The sequence below is a fragment of the Schistocerca gregaria genome, chromosome 2, assembly GCF_023897955.1.
Source record: "Schistocerca gregaria isolate iqSchGreg1 chromosome 2, iqSchGreg1.2, whole genome shotgun sequence".
NCBI classification, from domain to species: domain Eukaryota; kingdom Metazoa; phylum Arthropoda; class Insecta; order Orthoptera; family Acrididae; genus Schistocerca; species Schistocerca gregaria.
The window spans coordinates 603,707,020-603,730,310 of record NC_064921.1 but is presented as its reverse complement, the minus strand read 5'-3'; the positions used below and the strand labels follow the sequence as shown (position 1 = coordinate 603,730,310).

General features: G+C 38.6%; 1 protein-coding gene across 3 annotated transcripts in view; it reads right to left on the bottom strand.

Moving 5' to 3' along the window:
• The window catches only part of LOC126334548 (leucine-rich repeat protein soc-2 homolog), a 138,578-nt gene that overhangs the window by 24,458 nt on the left and 90,829 nt on the right, over positions 1-23,291 (bottom strand). For 2 of the 3 annotated variants that reach the window (XM_049996916.1, XM_049996918.1), the window contains 3 exons: positions 7,936-7,988; positions 5,210-5,261; positions 4,253-4,326 (listed from right to left, as the gene is read on the bottom strand). In XM_049996916.1, the coding sequence (XP_049852873.1) occupies positions 4,253-4,326; positions 5,210-5,261; positions 7,936-7,988 (179 nt within the window). The other variant, XM_049996917.1, reaches the window with a different exon arrangement.

Genomic DNA, 23,291 nt, shown 5'->3' with positions numbered 1-23,291 from the left:
GATATTTGCTTGTGATGCTATCTTTTAATGTCAATATTCTATCCTCTGTATGGTTGATGAATATTTCTGCTATTAGAGCACAAAGAGGGCTTCCCATTCCTAGTCATGGGTCCAACTTGCAAATTTTGTTGCTGATAGATACGCAATTATGTGAGAGTTCTAAAGAAAATACACCTATAAGCTCTATTATTTCTGGTTTTCTCATTGTGTTATTTTCGACAGATTCTTTCTTATTATTTCCATTATTTCATCTACTGACATATTGCTGTGCAGGTTTACAACGTCTAAGAATAAAAACTTAGACTGAAGTGGTACAGTCAGGTCGTTCATACAATTAATAAGTTCATAATTATTCTTTATGGAATATGATTTTTCAAATGCGTACTTTTTAACATGTACATCATTTAGATCTCTCATTAATTTGTAGGCTGGAATATTACCTGAATTCACAAGAGGCCTGACTGATGTGGTGGTGTAACGAGTTTTTGGCTGTGCTCTCACTGTAGGGGCTGTGTGATTCACTACAGTAAGGGATCGCACTTCATTTTTACTGAAGAGGAACTTATTGTGGTTGAGCCATTTTCTTATTTTAGACTGGAACTTTGCTGTGGTGTCAACCTGTACTTCAACTATATGGTTGTTTGCAAAGTCAAGTGTTTCAGTATATAATCATCAATCAACCTAATAGCCTTGTGGAACCTTTATCAGATTTTACTGCCAGGGCATTATGGTTCTGCAGTTTGTTATTGCTAGATTTAAGTATATTTATTTTGATATTGTTTGTTTTTGTTGCCTTTGTGTAAGGAGCATTCAAATGAAGCCTGGTCATAAGTGTAAAGTAACGGTAACAATTTTTTAACTCAAAAATGTAGTTATCACAGTGCACATACTCAAAAATAGTCACCAAAACTGTTGGCACGTTTATCCCATTGTGACACTAGCCAGTTGATTCCATGCTTGAAAAAGCTAGTAGGCTGCTGTTGGATACAGGCCTGAACCCAGTCACACACACTTTGTCATCCATTGCAAATTGAGGTCCACAAATAGCTTGTTTTAGAGATCCAACCACATGAAAGTCACATGGTGAAAGGTCGGGACTGTACAGTGGATGTTCCAGCGTTTCCCACTGAAACTGCTGCAGTGTCGTCGTCACCGCATTGGCTGTGTGTGGGTGGGCATTATCATGAAGGAGGATAATGCCATTGGACAACATGCCTTGGTGTTTCGACTTGATGGCTTATCTAAGGTTCTGTAAAGTGGCTTAGTAATGTTGGGAACTGACTGTGGTTCCTTGTTCCAGAAACTCGAAAAGTAGTGGGCCCTTGTGGTTAAAAAAGGAGGACATCATGACCTTATCAGAACTGGTGCGCATGGCCTTTGATTTCTTTGGAGATGGTGAAGTCGCATGTTTCCACTGCTTGCTCCGATGCTTGCTTTCTGGTTCAAAATGGTGACACCACATTTTGTCACCTGTGACAATACATAACAGAAAGTCATATTGCTCCTCATGATAACGTTGCAGCTGACTCAAAGACAGCGCCATTTGAGTACTGCGCTGTTCGGCAGCCAGCCGGTGGGAAACACACTGCACACAGATTTCTCGAAAGTTCAAGTGTTGACGCGTTATGGTGTGGGCAGTGCCAATGCTAATACCCAGTAACTGATGAATCTCATCCACGGTGATTCTGCGGTTGTCCAAGACTAAAGCATTCACTTCCGCAACCATTTCCAGTGTAATGACACAAAGAGCCTGTCGAGCACGAGGATTGTCTTTGTGACTCGCGTCCTTCAAGGAATCGTTTGCACCATTCCACAACACTTGAATGACTCAGACTATAATCACCGTACACAGCCTTCATCTGTCAATACATTTCAGAGCCTCCAACTTCCTCCACCTCCAAAAATCGAATCACTCCTCGATGTTCCTGCTTACTCACCTGCGTGTTCAGTAGTGGACAATAGCTTGTGTGACCACCTTCTCTTCGCCGGAAACCACATTGGCAGCTATGCAACATCAAATGGCGTGCACATGTCAGTCTCTCTACCAATAGATGGTGCCATGGTAACTACACTTACGTGGGGCCACCTTATGTGTAAGGCAAAGAGAGATGCACTGATTAGGTTTCATTTGAATGAACCTCATAGTTATGTGTTTTTGTGTAGTTTTATTAGCCTTGTGGCCCAGTACTCTTTTTTTCAGTTTTGTTAAGTTTTCCAAAATCAGCAGTTACCTTTAGTGTATCAACTGCGAAAATGAAGCTTCAGGATGCCAAATTTGTAAATGAACAACTATCACATAGAAAGTCTATCACACGGATTTTGCAACATTATAACTGATGTTAAACTATCTGCACCCACAAAGGCTGTGGTATCAATCATAATAAACAACGAGACATGGCTCCACACCACCAGTTGACATCACTGGACATCAATTTCTGCCCCCCCCCTCCCCCACTTACCACTGACACAAATACCCTGACAGCCACTCCAGCAGTGAACACTAAACAGTTTAATGTTAATCTGGTTTAAGAGAATTTATTTTAAAGCAACAACGTTCTGTATGCATAAATGCCTGAAGATGGACAGAACTGGCTCAAAACACACTGCTTAATGTTCATTTAAACAAAAAGCAAATAAAAGTGACTGTTTGCAGAAAAAACATATAAAGGGTGCGAAAGAACCAACTAAGCAGTTTTAAGGAGCAATAAAAAGTAAATCTGGATGTATAGAGAAAAAAATGTTTTTATTTTCCAAATTAGTACAATATACCATTTTACATCCATTTAGTTTTAAAAATAATGTCCTCAAGATGGCGGCCGTTAGCATCAATACATTGTTGTGGACAATCCTCGAAGTTTCGAGCACCTCTTGCGGGCTATGGCATTCCCTTCGTCAAATAATCCGCTCTTTTAACTCTGGAAGGGTGTGAGGGCAGCTTTTGAAAACCTTTTCCTTCAGATATCCCCAATAAAAGTAGCCACAAATGCTCAAATCAGGTGACCATGCAGGCCACCTGACATCACCCCTCGAAGAGACGAGGCATCCCGGAAACATCTCTCTCAAAACATCAATCGAAATTCGAGATGTGTGAGCAGCAGCTCCACCCTGTTGGAACCACAAGTCTCCCAGTCCATGTTCTTCAACAATCTCATCCAGTCTGGGTTGCAGAAAATTTTGCAACATTGAAACATAACATGTGGAATTCACAGCCACGGTCACTCCTTCCTTCTCAAAAAAGTAAGGGTCTACCACACCAAATAGTGATATGACACACCACACTTGTCACTTTGGGAGAACATTGCGGTCTTTCATGAATAATTCGGGTTTTGCTTATTCACACACCCACTAAGGTGAAAATGTACTTTGTCATTACTGAAGAAAGCTGCATTCACAGCGATGTGAGCAAGCATTTGCTCACACAGATTTTGACGGTTGGCGTAGTCTGCTGGGTGTAATTCTTGAGCAATGATTATTTTGAAAGGATGGAACTTCAAATTGCATTGCTTAATCCTTCCAAATCTATAGTCTGAAATCCCCAATGCAACAGTATGTTGTCAACCAGAATTGTTGTGGTGATTGTTAACTGCTGTTCTCACCCGCTGCACATTTTCTGGCATTCTGACACATCTGCATTGGCCGTGAGTATCTATTCTTAGTGTGTGACCAGTTTCCTCCCACTGCTGCACCCAGGACCGAACTGTGTTTGCATTAGGAATGGCATTGTTGTGTGGAATGTTGAACTGTTGCCAAAAAGCTCGTTTTGTAGCGATCACAGATCTGTTGTTTTCATAATAAACGCGAACGGCAAAACCATGATGTGCACCAATCCAGACTATGTTGGCTACTGAAATGGGGTCAATGACTAAACAAAGGCAGACCATGTGCAACTGCCTACCACCACCACAGCCCCAGCAGTAATTGATAGAAACTAGTTAGTCAGTTCTGCCGCACCCTGTATTTATTCTGTACAGTCACAGCTCCCAAACATAGTCAGTACAGCCAAAATTCACAATGTCTCTGTTGTGTGTAATCTTTCTTCTTTCCACAAGCACCTTTTCCCACTGTCAAATTTATACATGCAACAGTGACCATTCTAGCATTAAAAAAATATTTGTGGTGCCAGTGCAAAAACAGCAAAATGGTGAAAAACAAGCAACAGAGATGTATTTTGGGTATTCTAATATGTTTGGACTGAGATAATGGGAAGTCCGTGAACCACACAGACTCGCCTTCAGGCTTGAAATGAACTTACCATGTGGATCAAAATAACCATCAGGATCATCAATTGAATCCCACTCCTCTTCCTCCTCATATTTTAAACAGTCACTGCAAAAATTTAGTATTTTAAAAAATTGGTACATGTTTCATGACAGCATAAAATATAACTTAGATATACTTCTACAATACTTTCAAACACACATAAGTAAGAACTTTGAAAAAAATTAGTTAAATATAATTAAGAGCAAGCACTCTGGCCTCAAATAACTACAGACACTAGATGAACAGAGAGGAAGCATGCATGTAAGGGGCAAAAGAACAGTGATAGCAATATAAAACAGTAACACACATTTAAACACAAAACAAAGGGACTTACTATTAAAAGTTGAGGCACGAGGCTAAGCCATACAAACTAAATGTAAAAGAAACACAGTGAACAATAAAACTGGAGGGGTAAAGAAAGATAATGTAACCTAAAAGTGAAGACTAAATTCACAATGGTTATTGATATACAGTTGACTGGTTGAAAACAGAATTTAGAAGCAAAGCCAAATGAATTTATATATGTATATTAATGACTACTCAACCAGAACACTGCAGTGAAGAACACTAACACGAGTTTGGTAGCTGGGCAACAATAATGTTCTTCGTATCAAATCATATTCTGTATAAAAACTATAAAATGATCAATATATGTCGAGTGTATAAGGAATCTTGTACCTTTTAAAATAGGTCACTGTACAATTTGCACAGACAACTGAAAATAGATAATAGTCCTAAGCACACATGAGGCTGCAAAAAAATGTAATACCAGTACACTCAGTTTGAGTAGAGCCTCTTAAATAGAACTTCCCTATACCAAACTTAAATGTCACTATACCCAGTTTAAAATAGGAAAGAAAGTATGGAGGTTTGGGGCAGATTACAAAACATATCGCAGGTAGAAAATTATCCCCTCCCCAACATAAACAATATATTTAGATATTCCTACCTGTTTAAATCTGCACATGGAAAACTAGGGCCATTAGTTGGTGTATCTTTTGCTGAAAGAGAAAATATTTAACATTTAAAAGAACAACTCTACTTACAATGGGAAAAGACAAATATATGTTATCTATGTAAGTGAAAGGAATGAGCTTATCTGCACCACACAAGCGGAAAGACAATTTGCTTAAGAGAAATTATTCTGCTACAGTTTTATCGAGTAAATGATGTTTTATTTCATGTCTTTATTCAAACTTCAGTAACATATCCTCTTTTCTTGTACAGTTTTGACATGTCTATACAAACAATGACTTCTTTATATCCAGAAACCAATAATTTGAATGGGCAACATTTTGTGTCAATTTAGCAGCATTTGAATTGTGATTTGATTTGGAGCAGTACTGCATGTGACACAAAACCAGTCTTCCATATCAATTCTTTTGTCAAATAAGCCAAGCTGTGAAAAGAAGAAGAGGATGCTATTGCAATTTATTTAAACAGTACAGAAACACTGATAACATGAAATATCTGTTCCACACTTTGTACTTTTGTGAAGTAGCACTTGGTATTTTCTGTTTCTGATATTTACATGAACTACTAAGTGACACAAAATTTACATATGCACGATAATGTCAATAAACAAGACAGAGAATTCAACAGCATCAGATTGCAGTTTCTGTGTTAATTTACTGGAACATAAAGAACTTGTCTGCTTATAGTTACCACAACAGAGGATTTTTGTTACACTAACCACATATATCTGCTATGGCATATCACATCAATCACATTGCTAAAGTGCATGGATATGAAGCCACAGTTGTTTTAAAACCAATAACAAATAAATAAAAGGAAACAAACACAGGTAAGCGTTGAAAAAATAGTAAGAGAATAACCTTTATTCTTCATAACAAAATATTTAACAGATTATGTTGTCTGTCTCCAGCACTATGGAAGCAGTAGGTGTACTTGAACCTGTCATTTCAATACCTCGTGAAGTCACTGGTAAGGAAATAAATGAAACACTTATTTTCATTGGGAAGATTCTGGGAAATAGTGGTGCAATTGTTAAGAAAATAGTTCATACGAATCTAGTGTGATCAGTCTCTGAGTATGGCTCCAATACTGGAGACATAGTCAAGTAGGCCTCATATAAAGCAATGAAATTCCATGGTGCACCACTCGTGATTCAATATAGCCACAAGAAAGAATGAAAGAGTTGCTCTGGGAACATTAGTGGGAACTGATGGGAGAAAGTTGCTGATTTTTCATGAAACTGTTGAGTAAATTAAGACAACTGGTGTTTGAGATAGACTGTGTAATAATCATGCTGCTTTAATCACATAAGCACCATGACAATGACACAGAAGAATCAGAATGTACATAGAAGGAAATGCAATATTTCCCTCTTGATACACAAATGAATTACGAAAGGGAACGACCAATATAAGTGGCCAATACTTTCCATTATGCAGTTTACAATGATTTATGAACCCCTTTTTACCAAATGTGATTATTTATTAATTATTAAAATGTACTTCTAGACTGTTTTCACTCCACGATCTTCTACTTACCCAAATAAGAATTAAACTGTAGAAAAAATACTTTCCTTGTGAAAAGAGATTTCAATACATTATATTCTTAAAAGGAAAAAGGCAAAAAATAATTGTGAAGATAAAGTAGTGAAGAGCTTCCATTCCCAAGTGTTACAGTGGCACATTCTTAGATTCGCATCACTTCATAATCCCCCCCTCCCTTCCCCCTCACCATTCATATGAAATATTACAGTAGGTTTGAAACAGTATCTATCCTGCAGGATACGAATTGTAAGATAATAAATTTTGATAAACCACTTATGGCTAAAAAACTCATGAAAATGTTCAGTCTGACATAAGATATTCACTTCAAGGCTAATTTATGGAATGCAAATGTTTCAAATTACTTTTTTTTAAAAAAAACTTAACATTGCTCATAATCAAAGTAAAAAGATGAAACTTAGTGTATTACGTAATTAATGAAGGCTATTTTTAAAGAATCCAGATAGTTGCCAAGGTCACAAAAGCACAATTAATACGATGTCAGGTACCATCACAAACTTATGGCAATATCAAAATCATATCCCACGTCATTCCATCATATTCAGTGGGTCAGTAAACAAGATTCTCCACCAATTACAGCTCTTAAACTTCCATTCCTCTACGTTGTTGTCGTTGGTGTGCCCCCTCTGCTTGATGTTAGATTTTGCCACATCTCTGTACTTCAATCTCAGTTTCCTCTTGATCTTTTATTTTTGAGTTTCAAATTAACCCAATCTCATGGCATATAGCACAGAAGCCATTCCAATGTTATTGACAAAGACCGTAGTGGTATTGGTAGTAGCAGTGGCAGCAGCAGAGGAGACTTCAGTACGGCAATGTTGAAAGATGAGGCAACCATCCTTTCTGGGGATTAAATGTGGAGGGAACTAATGCCTTGTGGTGGAATGACAATTCCAAAGCCCAACAGAGAAATCTTCAGAAGTGATAGGTCTATCGAGTCAGCTTCTGAACAAATGAAATTGCTTTCAAATCTAGACGAGGCCTCAAATGGAAAAATGATGGCGTCAATAAAAATTTAAATTTGCTGACTTATGCAAAAATAGAAATTCATTAAATCAATACTAATCAATATTATGGAAGAAACAATCCTGACACATATTACCAAACAGCAAGAAAATAATTTGGGTATTACACCTACCTGAAAAGCTGTTTTTGTCAGTTGATTCACAAGCATCATCTAGCTCAATACTCCTGAAAACAGAATTTATTACAATATTAATATATGTACAAACATAAAAATTGAAAGAATGCTGGTACAAAAGTAGTAAAAATACAAAACCAGGAACAGGAAGTAGATTTTTCTCCTTTTTATTTTTTCTGGATTTGATTTCACACTGATATGACAGTTATCACACAAGAACCACTAAGTAACCTTGAGTACAGAGGAAGGTGTAATTCCTAGGAAAGAAGGTACGTAAGGGTTAAACATCCAATCAATGATGAGGCAATTTGAGACAGAGTACTAGCTCAGATTGAACACGGCTGGGGATTTTTACCATATTGTTTTTTATGAACCTGAAGATGGGGACATGTTACACTCCTGCAGATCTATCGTGAGATGCCAAATTCTGACTTGCGTAAACTATAGTTTCTATACAAGGGGGTGGGGTGGGGGGTTGTTTGGGGGAAGAGACCAAACTGTGAGGTCATCAGTCTCATCAGATTAGATTAGGGAAGAACAGGGAAGGAAGTCGGATGTGCCCTTTCAAAGGAACCATACTGGCATTTGCCTGGAGTGATTCAGGGAAATCATGGAAAACCTAAATCAGGGTGGCCGGTCGTGGGATTGCACCATCGTCCTCCCGAATGCGATTCCAGTGTGCTAACCACTGCGCCACCTCGCTCGGTTTGCATAAACTGTTCTATTCAAAGTTATCAAATTTGTATGATGAACAAGTAGTAAATGAATCTACAGAGAGATTTGAAAAAATACTCGAGTTCAGGAAGATGAGATTAACACTAAGGCTTACTGATGATATAATTTTGTTGAATGCTTCTGTCATCCATGTTTCACTTCCGTACAAGAGTAACAACAAATTAATACCTTCAGAAAAGACTTACTAACACTTTAAATTTATATTGAATGTTTGTAAATTTTCTCTTTTTCAGAAATACTTTTCTTGCTTTAACCAGTCTGTACTTCATATTTTCTCTATCACAGCCATCATCAGTTTCTCTGCTGCCGAAACAGCAAAACTAATCTTTTACTTTTAGTGTCATTTCCTATCTAATTCCCTCACCATTTAATTAGGCAACACTAAATTAACATTGCTTTAGTTTTGTTGATGTTCATCTTGTAACCTCATTTCCAGAGAATAACCACTGCTTTCAGCTGCTATTCCATGCCCTTTTCCTCTGACAGAATTACAGTGGCATCAGCAAACCTCAAAGTCCTAATATCTTGTCGTTTAATCTTAGCCCCCTTTCCAAATTTCCCCTTAGTTTACTTTATTAATTGAAGAGCACAAACACTGACCACTACTGCTTTCTTTTCATGTACTTTAACTCCTATAACTGCAATGTCAGTTCTATGTAAGTTGTAGACAATTTTTCATGCCCATTGCCTTCAGAATACCTAAGAGTATTTCTGTTGACATGGTCAAAAACTTTCTGTACAAATGCTGTAGACACAGGTTTGCCTTTTCACAGACTACCTTCTAAGATAAAAAAAGTCAAAATGTCAGTGCTGCTTCATGTGTTGCTATATTTCAACAAAACTCAAACTCCCTGATGTTGGCTTCTACAAGTTTTTCGATTCTTTTGTACGTAATTTTCATCACTACTTTGAAATTACGACTAAACTGATAATTTGGTAAATTCACAGGTCATCATGTGTTTTCTTTGAAATTGGGACTTGAACTCTGAGGATATTCTGACAGTCCCATACATTTTGTACAGCAGATAGAATGGTTGTGTCTTGACTGTTTCTCCCAAGGTTTCCAATAATTCTGAGAGAATGTTAGCTACTTCAGGTGCCTGGTTTTGAGTTAGGTCTTTTACTGCTCTCTCAAATTTCTCACTCTTCCTCTACTTCTGATCTCTCTACAGTAGTGTCTTCAAGTCAACTTCTCTTACCTATCCCTGAAACATATTTATCCATCTTTAAGCTTCCCCTTCTTTGCTCAGTATTGGCTTGTCATTTGAGCTCTAGATTTTTATACAGCTACTTCTCTAAACACTAATTTTCCTACAGGTATGTATCTTTACACATCTACTTCTGAAGCACTGAACTGTACTCAAATCATTCCTGTTTACATATTCTTCAGTTTCTGTCGATCTTTTTTTCTCTTGCACCTGTTTCATTTGTTGGGTTGTTATATTTTCTCCTTTATCAATTAAATTCAGTATTTGCTGCGTTGTAAAGAATTTCTATTGGGCAGTGTGTTATGCCTATTTGATCCTCTGCCATCTCATCTGTCAAAACTACCCTTTTGTTTTCAATTGTATTTCTTTCCTCTGTTTCACATGATAGTTGCCTAATATCCCTTTGAAACTCTCAACTCCTATTTCTTTCAATTTATCCAGATCCCACCTCCCTGGTTTCCTACCTTACTCTTAATTTATTGAGATTCAATGTGTTGTTCATTGCCTTTCTGTCCCTGTAAATGGTTTGCAGTCTCATATTTCGTTTCAAAATCTTTCTCTTAACATTATACACACTAACACCGCAACTCCAGGTCTCTTTAATGTATACAATATTTTTTCATGATTCTAAATCCTACTACTAGCTACGTTATGCTCTGTGCAAAATTCAACGAGGTGGCTCCCCCTTTCACTCCTTTCCACCCCCCAAATACCACACCCTCTGACTGTTTTTCATTCTTTTTCTTTTCCCATCATTGAATTTCTGTATGCGGACAACTGAACTTTCATCTTCCTATAACTATGTGCATAATTTATTAAAAGCAAAGATTCCAAGACTTACCAAGCGGGAAAGCACCGGTAGATAGGCACAATGAATAAAACACACAAAGAGAATTTTGAGCTTTCGCAACCGGCGGCTGCTTCGTCAGGAAAGAGGGAAGGAAAAGGAAAGATGAAAGGATGTGGGTTTTAAGGGAGAGGGTAAGGAGTCATTCCAATCCCGGGAGCGGAAAGACTTACCTTAGGGGGAAAAAAGGATAAGTATATACTCGCACACACACACACACACACACACACACACGCACACACACACACACACACACATTTAAAGGCCCATGATACGTAAGTTCAATCAATATATTCTCAAAAAATGGCTCTGAGCACTATGGGACTCAACTTCTGAGGTCATCAGAACTTAGAACTACTTAAACATAACTAACCTAAGGACATCACACACATCCATGCCCGAGGCAAGATTCGAACCTGCGGCCGCAGCGGTCTCGCGGTTCCAGACTGTAGCGCCTAGAACCGCACGACCACTCCGGCCGAAAATCTATTTTCCTTTTTAAATTCTCTAACCTACCTACCTCTAAGGGACGTAACATGTAACATCCCACATTCCAATCTGGAGAGTGCTAGCTTTGTTTTTCCTGATGATGACATCATCCTGAATGGTCCCCACATAAAGATCCAAATGAGGGACTATTAACTCCAGAACATTTTACCTAGGATGATACTGTCAATATTAAGCCATACAGCAGAGCTGCATGCCTTCAGGAAACATAAAGGATGTAGTTTCTCCTTGTTTTCAGCCACCTGAAGAACTAAAGTAATGATGCCATGTTGGCTAAAGTTACAAATGGTCAATTATTCAGATTAGTGTCCCTCAAACTACTGAAACTGCTTCTGTACCTCTTCAGAAAACAGGTTACTCTGGTTTCTCCATAAACACATCTTTATGGTTGCATCTACAAAACAGTTATCTGTATTCAGAATGAGATTTTCACTCTGCAGCGGAGTGTGCGCTGATATGAAACTTCCTGGCAGATTAAAACTGTGTGCCCGACCGAGACTCGAACTCGGGACCTTTGCCTTTCGCGGGCAAGTGCTCTACCAACTGAGCTACCGAAGCACGACTCACGTCCGGTACTCACAGCTTTACTTCTGCCAGTATCCGTCTCCTACCTTCCAAACTTTACAGAAGCTCTTCCGCGAAACTTGCAGAACTAGCACTCCTGAAAGAAAGGATACTGCGGAGACATGGCTTAGCCACAGCCTGGGGGATGTTTCCAGAATGAGATTTTCACTAGTTATCTGTATTGTTGATACATGGTAACCTCTGCACATCATCAAGGCCTACAGTATGTGGAGGAGTAAAAGATGGATATAAAATCAGTGTGGTAATAATGAGCTTGCCTCAGAAAGAGCAACATATTAATAAATATAAATGTTTTAGGAAGTCTTCTCTAAATCATTTGTTTAGACTGTCCTCCTTTCTTTGAAAATTATTGCACTACAGATCTTTCAATGGTGATCAATAACTGTGCAATTGAAAATAAAGTTGAATTATAGGCAAAATAACCACTGGACAGAGTGAATACCTGTATTCTGCATTGAATCAAAAGAAAAAAATCATTAGCAAACATTTTGAACTGATATCAAGGCAGAATGCCTTGCCTGACTTCAAGGAACAAAGTTCCAGTACTATTAATACATTTAAAAGCAGTGTGAACTATTCCTAGATTTTTGAACTGTTAGTTCCTTCCTCAGTGAAGAAAGAAGGATGAAGGATAGGATGGGTAGGAGAGAGGCACATCATTCAGAGGGACCCGACCCCCCCCCCCCCACCCCCCCACACACACACACGCCAGATGTGACCAGACACTTTAAAAAAAAAAAAAAAACACCCACCCACACACACACGCGCTCCACAATCCAATGTGTAGTGCATGGAAGAGGTAATATCCTTTCCTGTTCCATTTGCAAATAAAGTGAAGGAAAAACAACTCTCTATACACTTCCGTATGAGCCCTAATTTCTCTTATCTTAACTTTGTGGTTCTTCCACGACATGTACGTTGTGGCTGTAGAATTGTTCAGCTGCCAGCTTCAAATGCTGGTTTTATAATTTTCTCAATAGTGTTCCTCGAAAAGAACACAGCCTTCCCTCCAGGGATTTAACTTCATGAAGCGTCTCTGTAATACTTGTGCATTAATCAAACCTACCTGTAACAAATCTAGCAAACCGCTTCTAAATTGTTTCGATATCTTCCTTTAATCTGAGCTGTTGGGGATCCTAAACATTCAAGCATTGCTCAAGAATGTGTCACACTAGTGGTCTACAGTCTCCATTACAGGTACCCCACTCTTTCCTAAAATTCTGCAAATAAACCAAGTCAACTATTTGCCTTCACTAACACAGTCCTTACATACTCATTCCATTTCATATTGCTTTGCAACATTATGTCGATATTTAACCAACGTGACTGTGTAAAGCAATACACTACTAATGCTGTACTCTTACTGTTGGATTGTTTTTCTGACTCACTTCCATTTATATACATTTAGGGCCAGATGTCAGTCATTAAATACTCTAGAAATGTTGCCTAAATCATTTATCCTTCTACAGCCACTTCCTCTACACAACGTCAGCAGCAAACAGCTGCAAATTGCAGCTCACTCTATGCATCAGATCATTTATGAATACAGAAAATAACAGAGGTCCTATCAGACTTCCATGGGGCACTCCTGACAATACCCTTGTCTCTGATGGACACTCACCACTGAGAACAATGTACTGGGTTTGAGCCACTCACATATCTGGGAACCTATTCTGTATGCTCACACCTTCATTAGTAGTCTACAGTGGGGCACCATGTCAAACACTTTTCAGAAATTTAGGAATATGGAATTTGTCCGATTACCTTCATCCACAGTTTGTAGGATATCATGTGCTAAAACAACAAGCTAAGTTTCACACAAATGATGCTTTCTAAAACCACTGATCTGCAGAGATAAGCTTTTCCACCTCAAGGGACTTTATTATGTTCAAACTTGGAATATATTCAAGAATTCTGCAGCAAACTGATGTTAAGGATATTGGTCTGTAACTTTGTGGGCCCATTCTTTTATCCATCTTATGTATAAGAGTTACCTGCCCTTTTTTCTACTGGCTTGGGACTTTGCGCAGTGTGAGAGATTTGCAGTAAATGCAGCTATGCAAGGGGCCAGTGACAAACAGAGTACTCTCTGCAAAATCAAACTGGGATTCTGTCCGGACCTAGCGACTTATTTGTATTTTCGGCTCTTTCAGTTGATTATTTACGCCATAGTGCCTATTAATATGTCCTCCATTAAAGAGTCTGTGCATTATTCAAATGACAGTATGTTTGTTTGATCCTTCTGTGTAAACTATTTCTTACACACAAAATTTAAAGCTTTAGCTTTCCTCTAGCTATCTTCTATTGCCACACCAGACTGGTTAACAAGTGACTGGATAGAAGCCTTTGAACCACTCAGCGATTTTACGCAAGACCAGAATTTTCTCGGATTCTTGGCAAGATCTTTCCCTAAGATATGACAGTGGTAGTAGTTGTATGCTTCGGGCATGGACCTTTTCACAGATATGCAAATTTCTACTAACTGTCACTTGTTATAATTACTTTGTCCATGAAGGCATTGACAGTCTTTTCACATGGTATGATATATGTATTAACAGTTATGGCAATTACTTTTGAAATAATAAACAGTCTATAATGGATTATTTCTGTGCCGCAACCATTGGCAAATGCTGACTGCTATTGTGTGCAAAACAGCCTGTTTCCTGACCACCAGGGACTGAGAAGTGTTCTCTCTCCTGGAGCGAAGTTGGTGGTCCTTTCTTAGTCTGGCCCGACCTGGAGGTTTTCAGAGGCAAGTGTTTTCTACAGAATGGCCAGCACTTCCAAGTTTCCTTTGGGAACAAACTACTGAAAGTGTTAGCAGGCAGCAGCACTTTACAGTAGTACTACTACAAGCATTACAGTGGCTGCTTTCTACTCTGGAGGCTGATTAACCAAACTGTCTGCACATGGAAAGAATGTTGTGGAGCTGCGAGCAGCTAACACAATTGAGGAACATATCAGTGGCCTTCATAGGATTCAAGAGGTTAGTGTGAGCCCTCTGGGATGGAGGTGATGTGAACGTGCATTTCGGACGTTTGTACTCAGGGATCAATCAGGTTGTTCCCTATGTATGGAAAGTTCAGAAAGTGTTCAGAGGTGGGTTCCCTTTCATGTGCGTGAATACCTCTTTATCTATTTCCTGTTTTTGAAGTTGGTGTTGCTGTTTAGCCTATGTGGACTGTTTAGAAAAAGGCCGCCTGACAGTGTGTGGAGCAATTGGCTTGCCAGACGTGTAGTTTAACAGATGAAGTGGACTTGGAGAGGGATAATAAAATGTATTTTGCTTCAATGAGAATTTGAACTGTGGTGTTCCTGTGTACGTTCTTATGCTCTTTAACTTTCAATTGTGAGCCTGTATAGTTTACGAAGAGGATGATACAAACCAGTTGGTGAGGGTGCACCGACTGTTGCAGTGTTTGTTGTCCGATCCAGTGGTCGGACTTGGGAGTCTTTAGAGAGTAGTCAGACTGTTGCAGGATATGGAGTACCAGGCTTGGCACAAGTTTCCCCAAGTGAAATTCCCTGATTTCCAGACAAGTTTTAGCATTTTTCCCTGGTAAGTATTGAGATCTCAAGGCTAAGTAAAGACATAAGCTGGAAAAGAAAAAAATATAAGGATTTTTTTATTTCTCTCCTGTGTGAGCAAAAATCTTAAGTACTAATTTCAACATCTTTTGTCATGAACTATTTTTAGATGGACAATGCAAGCCAAATGGTATATGTATTTAATTAAGATCACTGTTGTTATTTTCTACCAATAAAATGTAACACTTTTGGTGCAAAAAAGTACACATTTCCTTGCAGTTGCAAGACAGATTTAAAATACCTTCACTGATTTTCAGAAATAACCTCAGAAAAATGTAAGTGTCTTGAAAGAAGTGTATATGACGGAGACGAGTTGTTTAAGCCAACACTATAGGTGGCCACCAGTAAAATGTTGGTTCTACTATGTTCATTACTGTCAATTATTATCCACTGTGTTATGTCTATAATTTTACAGGTATTGTGTGGTTTTTCTTTCTAGAAGTATATGAGTATATAGCGTAAAAACTGACAGTGACTGCCACAATTTTCTTCTTCTTATTGTCCATACTTTCTAATATATAAACTACTAATGTACTAGAATAACTAAAGTGTCTATAAAACACCACACTGTACATGCACTTCTGGTGAGACAGTCGCAATTCCTGGAATCCATTGCCCGTGGCCTCTGGCCTACCAAGGAGCACCACAGTCCCAGGTCCATGGATAAACCACGAAAATCCGTTGCATTATGCTACACACAACCAGATCCAGCCTGCGGCTACATCAGTGAGACTAGATCTTATGGGCAGAGCTTGTACATTGGTGGGAAATGATGGGCTTCAGATTGGCAGTAATAGCCTACATTTTTGGCCCGTCATGGAAGTCCAACCATGTGGCCAGCTATTCAAGTGTCACAGACACCATGTTGATGAAATGAGACCGCAGTGATCAATTCATGCAACAGACAACTTGTGCAAATACTCAGTACTAATGAGGGTAGGTAGCACCTCACCATAACAATGATCACTGAGACGCAGACAGATATGTAGGAAAGACAACCACACCCTCACAACTTAATTTTTGGCCATAGCCTTTGTCACAAAATGAGAGGGCATACACACTTACACAATCTATCAGACACATCTCTTGCACATATGACAGCTGTCTTCAGCCAATGCTTCAACAACAGCTGAGAATCAGTTCCAGACAAACCACTCCTAATGCCTCCCTCGCACCTCTCATCAACAGCTGCTAGGCTAGTGGCAAGAAATGGTGGCAGCACCGATTGCAAACTGAGGGGAGAGGAAAGAAGGCGAGAAGAAGTAAGAATGAGGGAGTAGGGAAGCCAGCGATGATGTATGACATCTCATAAACAAACCATTTCATCTACTGAGACAAAAACGAAATTTTTCCAGTCCCCCTCCTCGACACATTTGAAATTCTCTGCTATTCCCTGATTTCCAAAACTTATGGTAACCCTGAGTACTAGTATAGTGACTAATTTAACTGTGTGTCACAGGTCAAACAGAGTCTGTTGACCCTTACAGCTTGATAGAACATGTGTAGGAGGGCACGCAAATTATCCAGGTTCACCAACAAATGTTTCGGAGGGAGTCTACAAGCAATATTATGCATGATCCGTCTTGCGCACTGCATGGTGCTAAGAGTTTGTGGCCTCTGACTGTGGGGGAACTCCACCAGACAGTACAGAAGCTTCAAGACATCAGATGAGAAGGAATGTTTCAAGTTTACTTACTTTTTTCCCCATCTGTCTCATCTCCATTCGACTGGCCATAATTAATTTAAGATAATGTGCATTATGAAGATCTGGTACGTTTGATTACACTATTGTTAAGCAATCACTGAAACTGGGTACGAAGGTCAAATTCAAAGTTTATTCAACTAATGCAATTTGAAATGGAATAACTGAGTAAATACAACTGTGATAAAGGTGTATGCTAGGCTGAAATTCCTGGAAGAAACTGTTTTCAGAGATATAGTGAACCAAGTTCACAACAACCTTATTTCATGACATTCAAGAGATTGTCCAAATGGAGTTTGTGAAACCAACCAGAAATTTGAATTGCGATAGTATATAGAAGGGGTAAATCGAGGCAGCAAAAGCAGTATTGATGCCACAGATGAGAACTGCCTGAAAGAGGAAAGTACATGGGTCTGGTCTGCAAGCCAGACAGCAGATGAAGTCCAAAAAAATACAATGTTATCTAACTTCCCATTGCCTGACTTATGCAGTAAATAAATGATTTTACCTTCATAGGCACATGTTTTCATACAGAATGAATAGCCATCTGAACAGCAAATGTAGTTTTGGGCTTCAGATGTTCATGTACACCACTCATTAGTTGAATGGCAAAACTGTAATGCACTACAAAAAACTTTATCTGCTGTATCTTTAGTTGTTAAGAAATAACAAGAGACACTCTTTTCTACGACCTCAGTGAGAGGTATCATATGAATTGTCTATTACTTGTTGCAGTGGCTAGCTCTTCTTTAATTTATTTGTTTATTGAAGAAATCTCAGTCAAATTACAGACTGCAAAACTTATTCTACTGAGTAAGTGACAGTAGATGGATGCAATGTACACAATGTCACATAACTATTAGAATTTAAAACCAGAGGATCCATTGCATAAGAAATGAAAATTAAGCAATGACTAATTAATAAGGAAAGTAACATGCAACCCTTGTAGTTAAAATGACATTTTGTTACCAAATGCTGTGATACACTCTTAGGCTCTTCAAGAAACTGACGATATTCTTGCAAATATAGAGATAAAAACTATTATTTTACATAAAATGAGGAAGAGTGGAGAAAAACACTGTTGCTGAGCTTTTATTTATGCAGAGCCAAGATTATATGTGCTGCACATCCCACAGGCACGGTGGTGAATGGGTGTTGTTACTTGCTGTAGTGGACATGTCATTTGTGCAGCTGCTGATGGAAGGTGTTATGGCAGTTCGCCAAGGAATAAGCAAGAGCCTGTATTAGAAATGAACATTACGTAAAATGTAATGTATCTGGCTTACTCAATCAAGCCTGGTGCTCACTGTAAAGTACGTTGTATTAATGGTTAATTTGACAATATACTGTATTTACTCGAATCTAAGCCGCACCTGAAAAAAGAGACTCAAAATCAAGAAACAAAATTTTTCCCGAATTTAAGCTGCCCCTTAAATTTGAGACTCGAAATTCAAGGGAAGAGAAAAGTTTTAGGCCGCACCTCCAAATCGAAACAAAGTTGGTCCAATGTAATATGAGAGACAATTTAGGTTGAATGATTGGCGATACAGCTATAGTAGTTTGGTTCGAGTTGTGAGCTTAGCAGTTAAGCTTTACCAGGTAGCCATTGCTATGCGTCAGCCGCTCCGTCCGTATTTATACGGGTACCCTTCCTTTTTCACATGCTTCGCCTGGTTTGAATTGACTGCTTATTTTTCTTTGATCTGATAAGTGTGGTTCTCTTTGTTATAGGTGTTTATGTCACTCTAAGCTGAAAATGCATTATTACACTGTGTCATGCATTGTTTGTCGCATTCTGATAATGAGCGTTTACGACCTGTGGCCACTTGCGGCACGGCTTGTGTAGCTGTGTAGCTACTATTAAATGAAAGCATACTTAATTTGTAACTCCAATTTATGTTGGGAAAATGACGCAACTTATAATCTGCTTATAAATTATCAAATATAATTTGCACTATTAATTTCCATATATTATCTTGTTTCACATTTCTAAACTGTTTATTTCACAAACTACCAGTACAGACTTCTCACGAAATAATGTACCTAATTAGGCAGTTTCTCTCTGTGTATTAATTTTCTGTTTTAATTTTGGAGGTTTATTTCTTAAACAATACAATTGACAGTGTAAATAGCTGTGCAACAACACTGCCGTCATGCAGATTGTAGCCAGTTTTCAGGGAGCAAAGATGTCGTCAGTTTGTGTCGCAAGTTGTTCATTGTTGCAGACCACCCACGCACTAATAAAAGAATTCACTGCAACTCCTCAACTTTCACTGATGGTCTCCATGATGTGGCAAGACTGCTACCGTTTCTTACAGCAACATGTTATGAACAACATGACATCAGCAGGAAAGCAGATATAAAGGTCTGAAAGCTGAGCATTAAATTCTACTGATGAATTTACATCACCCAAGAACTTGTTTGATATTTTCATTCTTATTACTGTATTTACCAGAGTATGAGACGACCCTGAATATAAGATGCGCACCCCCCCCCCCCCCCCCCTTTTTCAGAGGTTTCTTGGGAAAAATATATTCTGACTAATCAAAATGACTACATTTGTTGATCTAAGGTAACTGACTAAAACATTTACATTAGACATTTACTAAACTTTGCCATTTACTGATTAGCTATATTTTGATAATAGAAGGAATTGTTTACATTAATTTTTATCTTTACTGTTCTTTTTATTTAGTTAGTCTGTTCTCTGCGGTGTCATTGGTTTCATTCATTCTTCATCATCATCACTTCTACACCGAGTTGAGAATGTTATTATGTCTCTTGCTTCCACACATAGCATCTTACCGCCATTCTCTCACCAGCTGTGTAGAACCAGTAACTGACACACCCCCTATCGTTCCTGTCATACCTCATGATGAGTGTCGACAACACTGCTGCACAAAACACTAGCTTCAGTCTCAACTTTTACCATCTCTTGCAGAAATTATCAAGTATTTGTCTAATTTTAAAGTCAGTTTGATGCAGATTGCAAGTGGATTCAGATAAACTGCAATTTAAACATGGTAGATGTTCAAAAAAAGCCAAAGCATGCAGTGTAGAGTCCCACAGTTGCCAGTACGGGAAAATTTTATGCCTATGCAACTCCTTCACTCTTACACTTGTCACAGTTCTCACTTCTCAGCCAAGTAGGTGTCATGGCCCCCCGCCCCCAACCATACCGTAGTGTTGTGCTTGAGCAACAGTGAAACACAGATGACAATATCTTCTACAGTTCAGATCATATGTAACAACTGCAACTAATATGTAAATAAAAGAACACAATCACGATTCAGTCCAATTCTCCAGCTTTCGCTCGTCCCGTGATTTAGTGATGTATGTTTGTACTATCATCAGAACAGGTCTTCCCACCGCAATTTATTCTTGCGATAACAGTTGCTGTAAGTAAAATGTGATTTTTAGTTGATAGACATTTGATTCTGGATTCATTTTTTTTTCTCATTTCATCTGAATGTCATCATCTTGTTCTAAAGCTGGTAATGTTTTTGCCCGGTATTCTAAGATGTGAAGAGCAACAGAATTTCTCATTCGCAACCCACTCGATAAATCATTACAGTTTGCCGTGATTAAATAAAATATTGTCTTTGGTTCAGAATCAAGTAACGGCTTTTGAGGGACAACATTTTCGCCTTTAAATGTTGCCTTTACTTAAAAAGCACCACAAATGAGAACTTCTATTGCAAACCTGTTCAAATACAACAAAAGTTTGTAAGTGATATAATTTAATGCTATTTCCACTTCTGTTTCACAAAAAATTTTAAGCAGAGCACAAAATTGTTGTTGTGGCTAGTTAACAGTTTCTTGATGATCCTTGCTCTTGCCCTGCGAGTCAGATGTCATGTGGTTGTTCGAGAAAGATCAATATTGTTGCGAGCACTTCAGTGTATTGGGAAATCTCAAACCTATTTGAACACATGCATTGTTTGCTAAGCTCCAACCCTTTGGAATTCTTCACAATAAATTTGTATGAAACCTCAATGGCCAAAGCTTTATCTCTAAAAGTAAGATGACCCCTATAATGATCCATTAAACAATGTAAACATATAGATCTCAGCAGAAATACCTTAATCTGTGAATATAAGACTATCCTGTATATTCCCAACAATGAATCTGGGGAAAATTGCATCTTATAATCAGGTAAATACAATAGTTTCAGTCTAAATTTTCTGTACAAGCATCATATTGTGTACCTGGTGGAGGTGCCTCTTTTATTATTCATTTTTGGTGAGACTGCTCAATAAGATTTCAAAGTGAACATTACTATTTAGCAGTATTAAATAATTATATTTACTCACATTCCCAGCAGTAATGTTATATTTTTCATACACCATTTTATTCTCAATAGGTCCATAAATAAATAAGTTAGACCAGCACTTAAGAACCAGAAACCACAAAAGTTAGAAGAACCAATAAACCATAAATTTGGTGTGAATCAACAAACCTTACATATGGTGAGGACAAACTGAAAATAGAAGCACATAATGACCAAGAACGGGCAACACAAAAAAAGATAATACAGTCAGCAGTGGAGAAGATGTAATCTGGAAGGGAAAGATGAGAATTTTCCAGAGAGAAAAGCAAACAAAAAAGATCTTGCAGGTTTGAAAAAATTGAAAAGAGGTTGCAAATGATGGAAGAAAAACTCAAAATGAAAATAATAAAATTCTGCATTGTTCACAGCAGTATTCATTTTATCCACTACACATTTTGAAGGTTGCAGCATCATCAGGTGGCATCTATTTACACAGCTGTTTTTAGTGGCAAGCATCTTTGTGAAACAGGAAAACACTGTGTGATTAATGTCGCATATGCTACTCTCTGCATAACAATGCAACAAATATACTTTTCTCCTTTCACTTGCAACCAATTACCTAACCTCATTGCAATCTCACATGGAACAACAAAACAATGTGATGCTAGCCACTAGAGACAACTATGTAAAAGATGTCTTTCTCTTTATGATGATGGTATAACCACTGAAATGTGTAGTGCATGAAATGAAGACTCTGTGACTGACCTACAAATACACATTTTTATAACTTTAATTAACAGTCAACATTCCTCATATCACATAATGAATGAAAATGTTCAATAAGAATCAGTCTGAGTTATTAGGGTGGTGGCAAAAAGAATTTGCGATGAAGGAAGTTCCCATCTTGAAGTTCTGAATTCTAATGTTTGGAGGAATATTAGAATTTGCCTTTATTGTAAAATACCATGGTCATGGATAGCTTTTGTGTTGCAAAGCACACTGTGTGGGGTAGCTAGCTGCAGTCAGGAAGTTAGGTGGAACTCAGCACAGAAGAGGGCAGAGGAATGGAGAGGAGTGAAAAGACTGTGAGTATGTTGGTAGAATAGGGGGCTGTATAGAGCTGGAATGGGAAGAGGGCAGAAAATTGGTGGGTAAAGAAATATGACTAATGAAGCTTGAGACCAGAAGGGTTATGGAAACGTAGGATATACTGCAGGGAGGGTTCTCATATGCGCAGTTCGCAGAAGCTGGTGTTGGTAGAAGAATCCAGATGGCAGAGATTGTTAAGCAGTTACTAAAATTAGGAATTTTGTGTTGGGTAGTGCGCTCGAGCGCTACTGGGTGGTCCAGCTGTTTCTTAGTCACAGTTTGTCAGTGACCATTATGTGAATGGACAAGTTCACATGACTGATTTCATGGGGGCCAGGTGATGCTTGTGACCAGAATGGAGTAGGTGGTGTTGAGATGATGTATAGGACAGGTCTCGCACCCAGGTCTATTACAGGGATATGATCCATGAGGCAAGGTGTTGGGAGAGGGGGTTGTGTAGGGACGAAAGAGAATATTGTGTAGGTTTGGTGGGCAGTGGAATACCATTGAAGGAGAGGTGGGAAGGATAGGGATAAGACATTTCTCATTTCATGAGGAGGTAGTTGAAACCATGGCAGAAAATGTTATTTAGTTGCAACAGTCACGGATGGTAGTGAGTCATGAGGGGAATGCTCCTCTGTGACTGAACAGTGGGACTTTGGGAGGTGGTGGATGACTGGAGAGATAAGGCACCACCTCCACAAGTCACGCCCTCCAACCATAGAAGAGCATTCCCCTTGTGACTCAGTACCACCTAGAATTGAAGCAATTGAATCACATTCTCCACCAAGATTTTGATTACCTTTCATTGTGCTCTGTAAT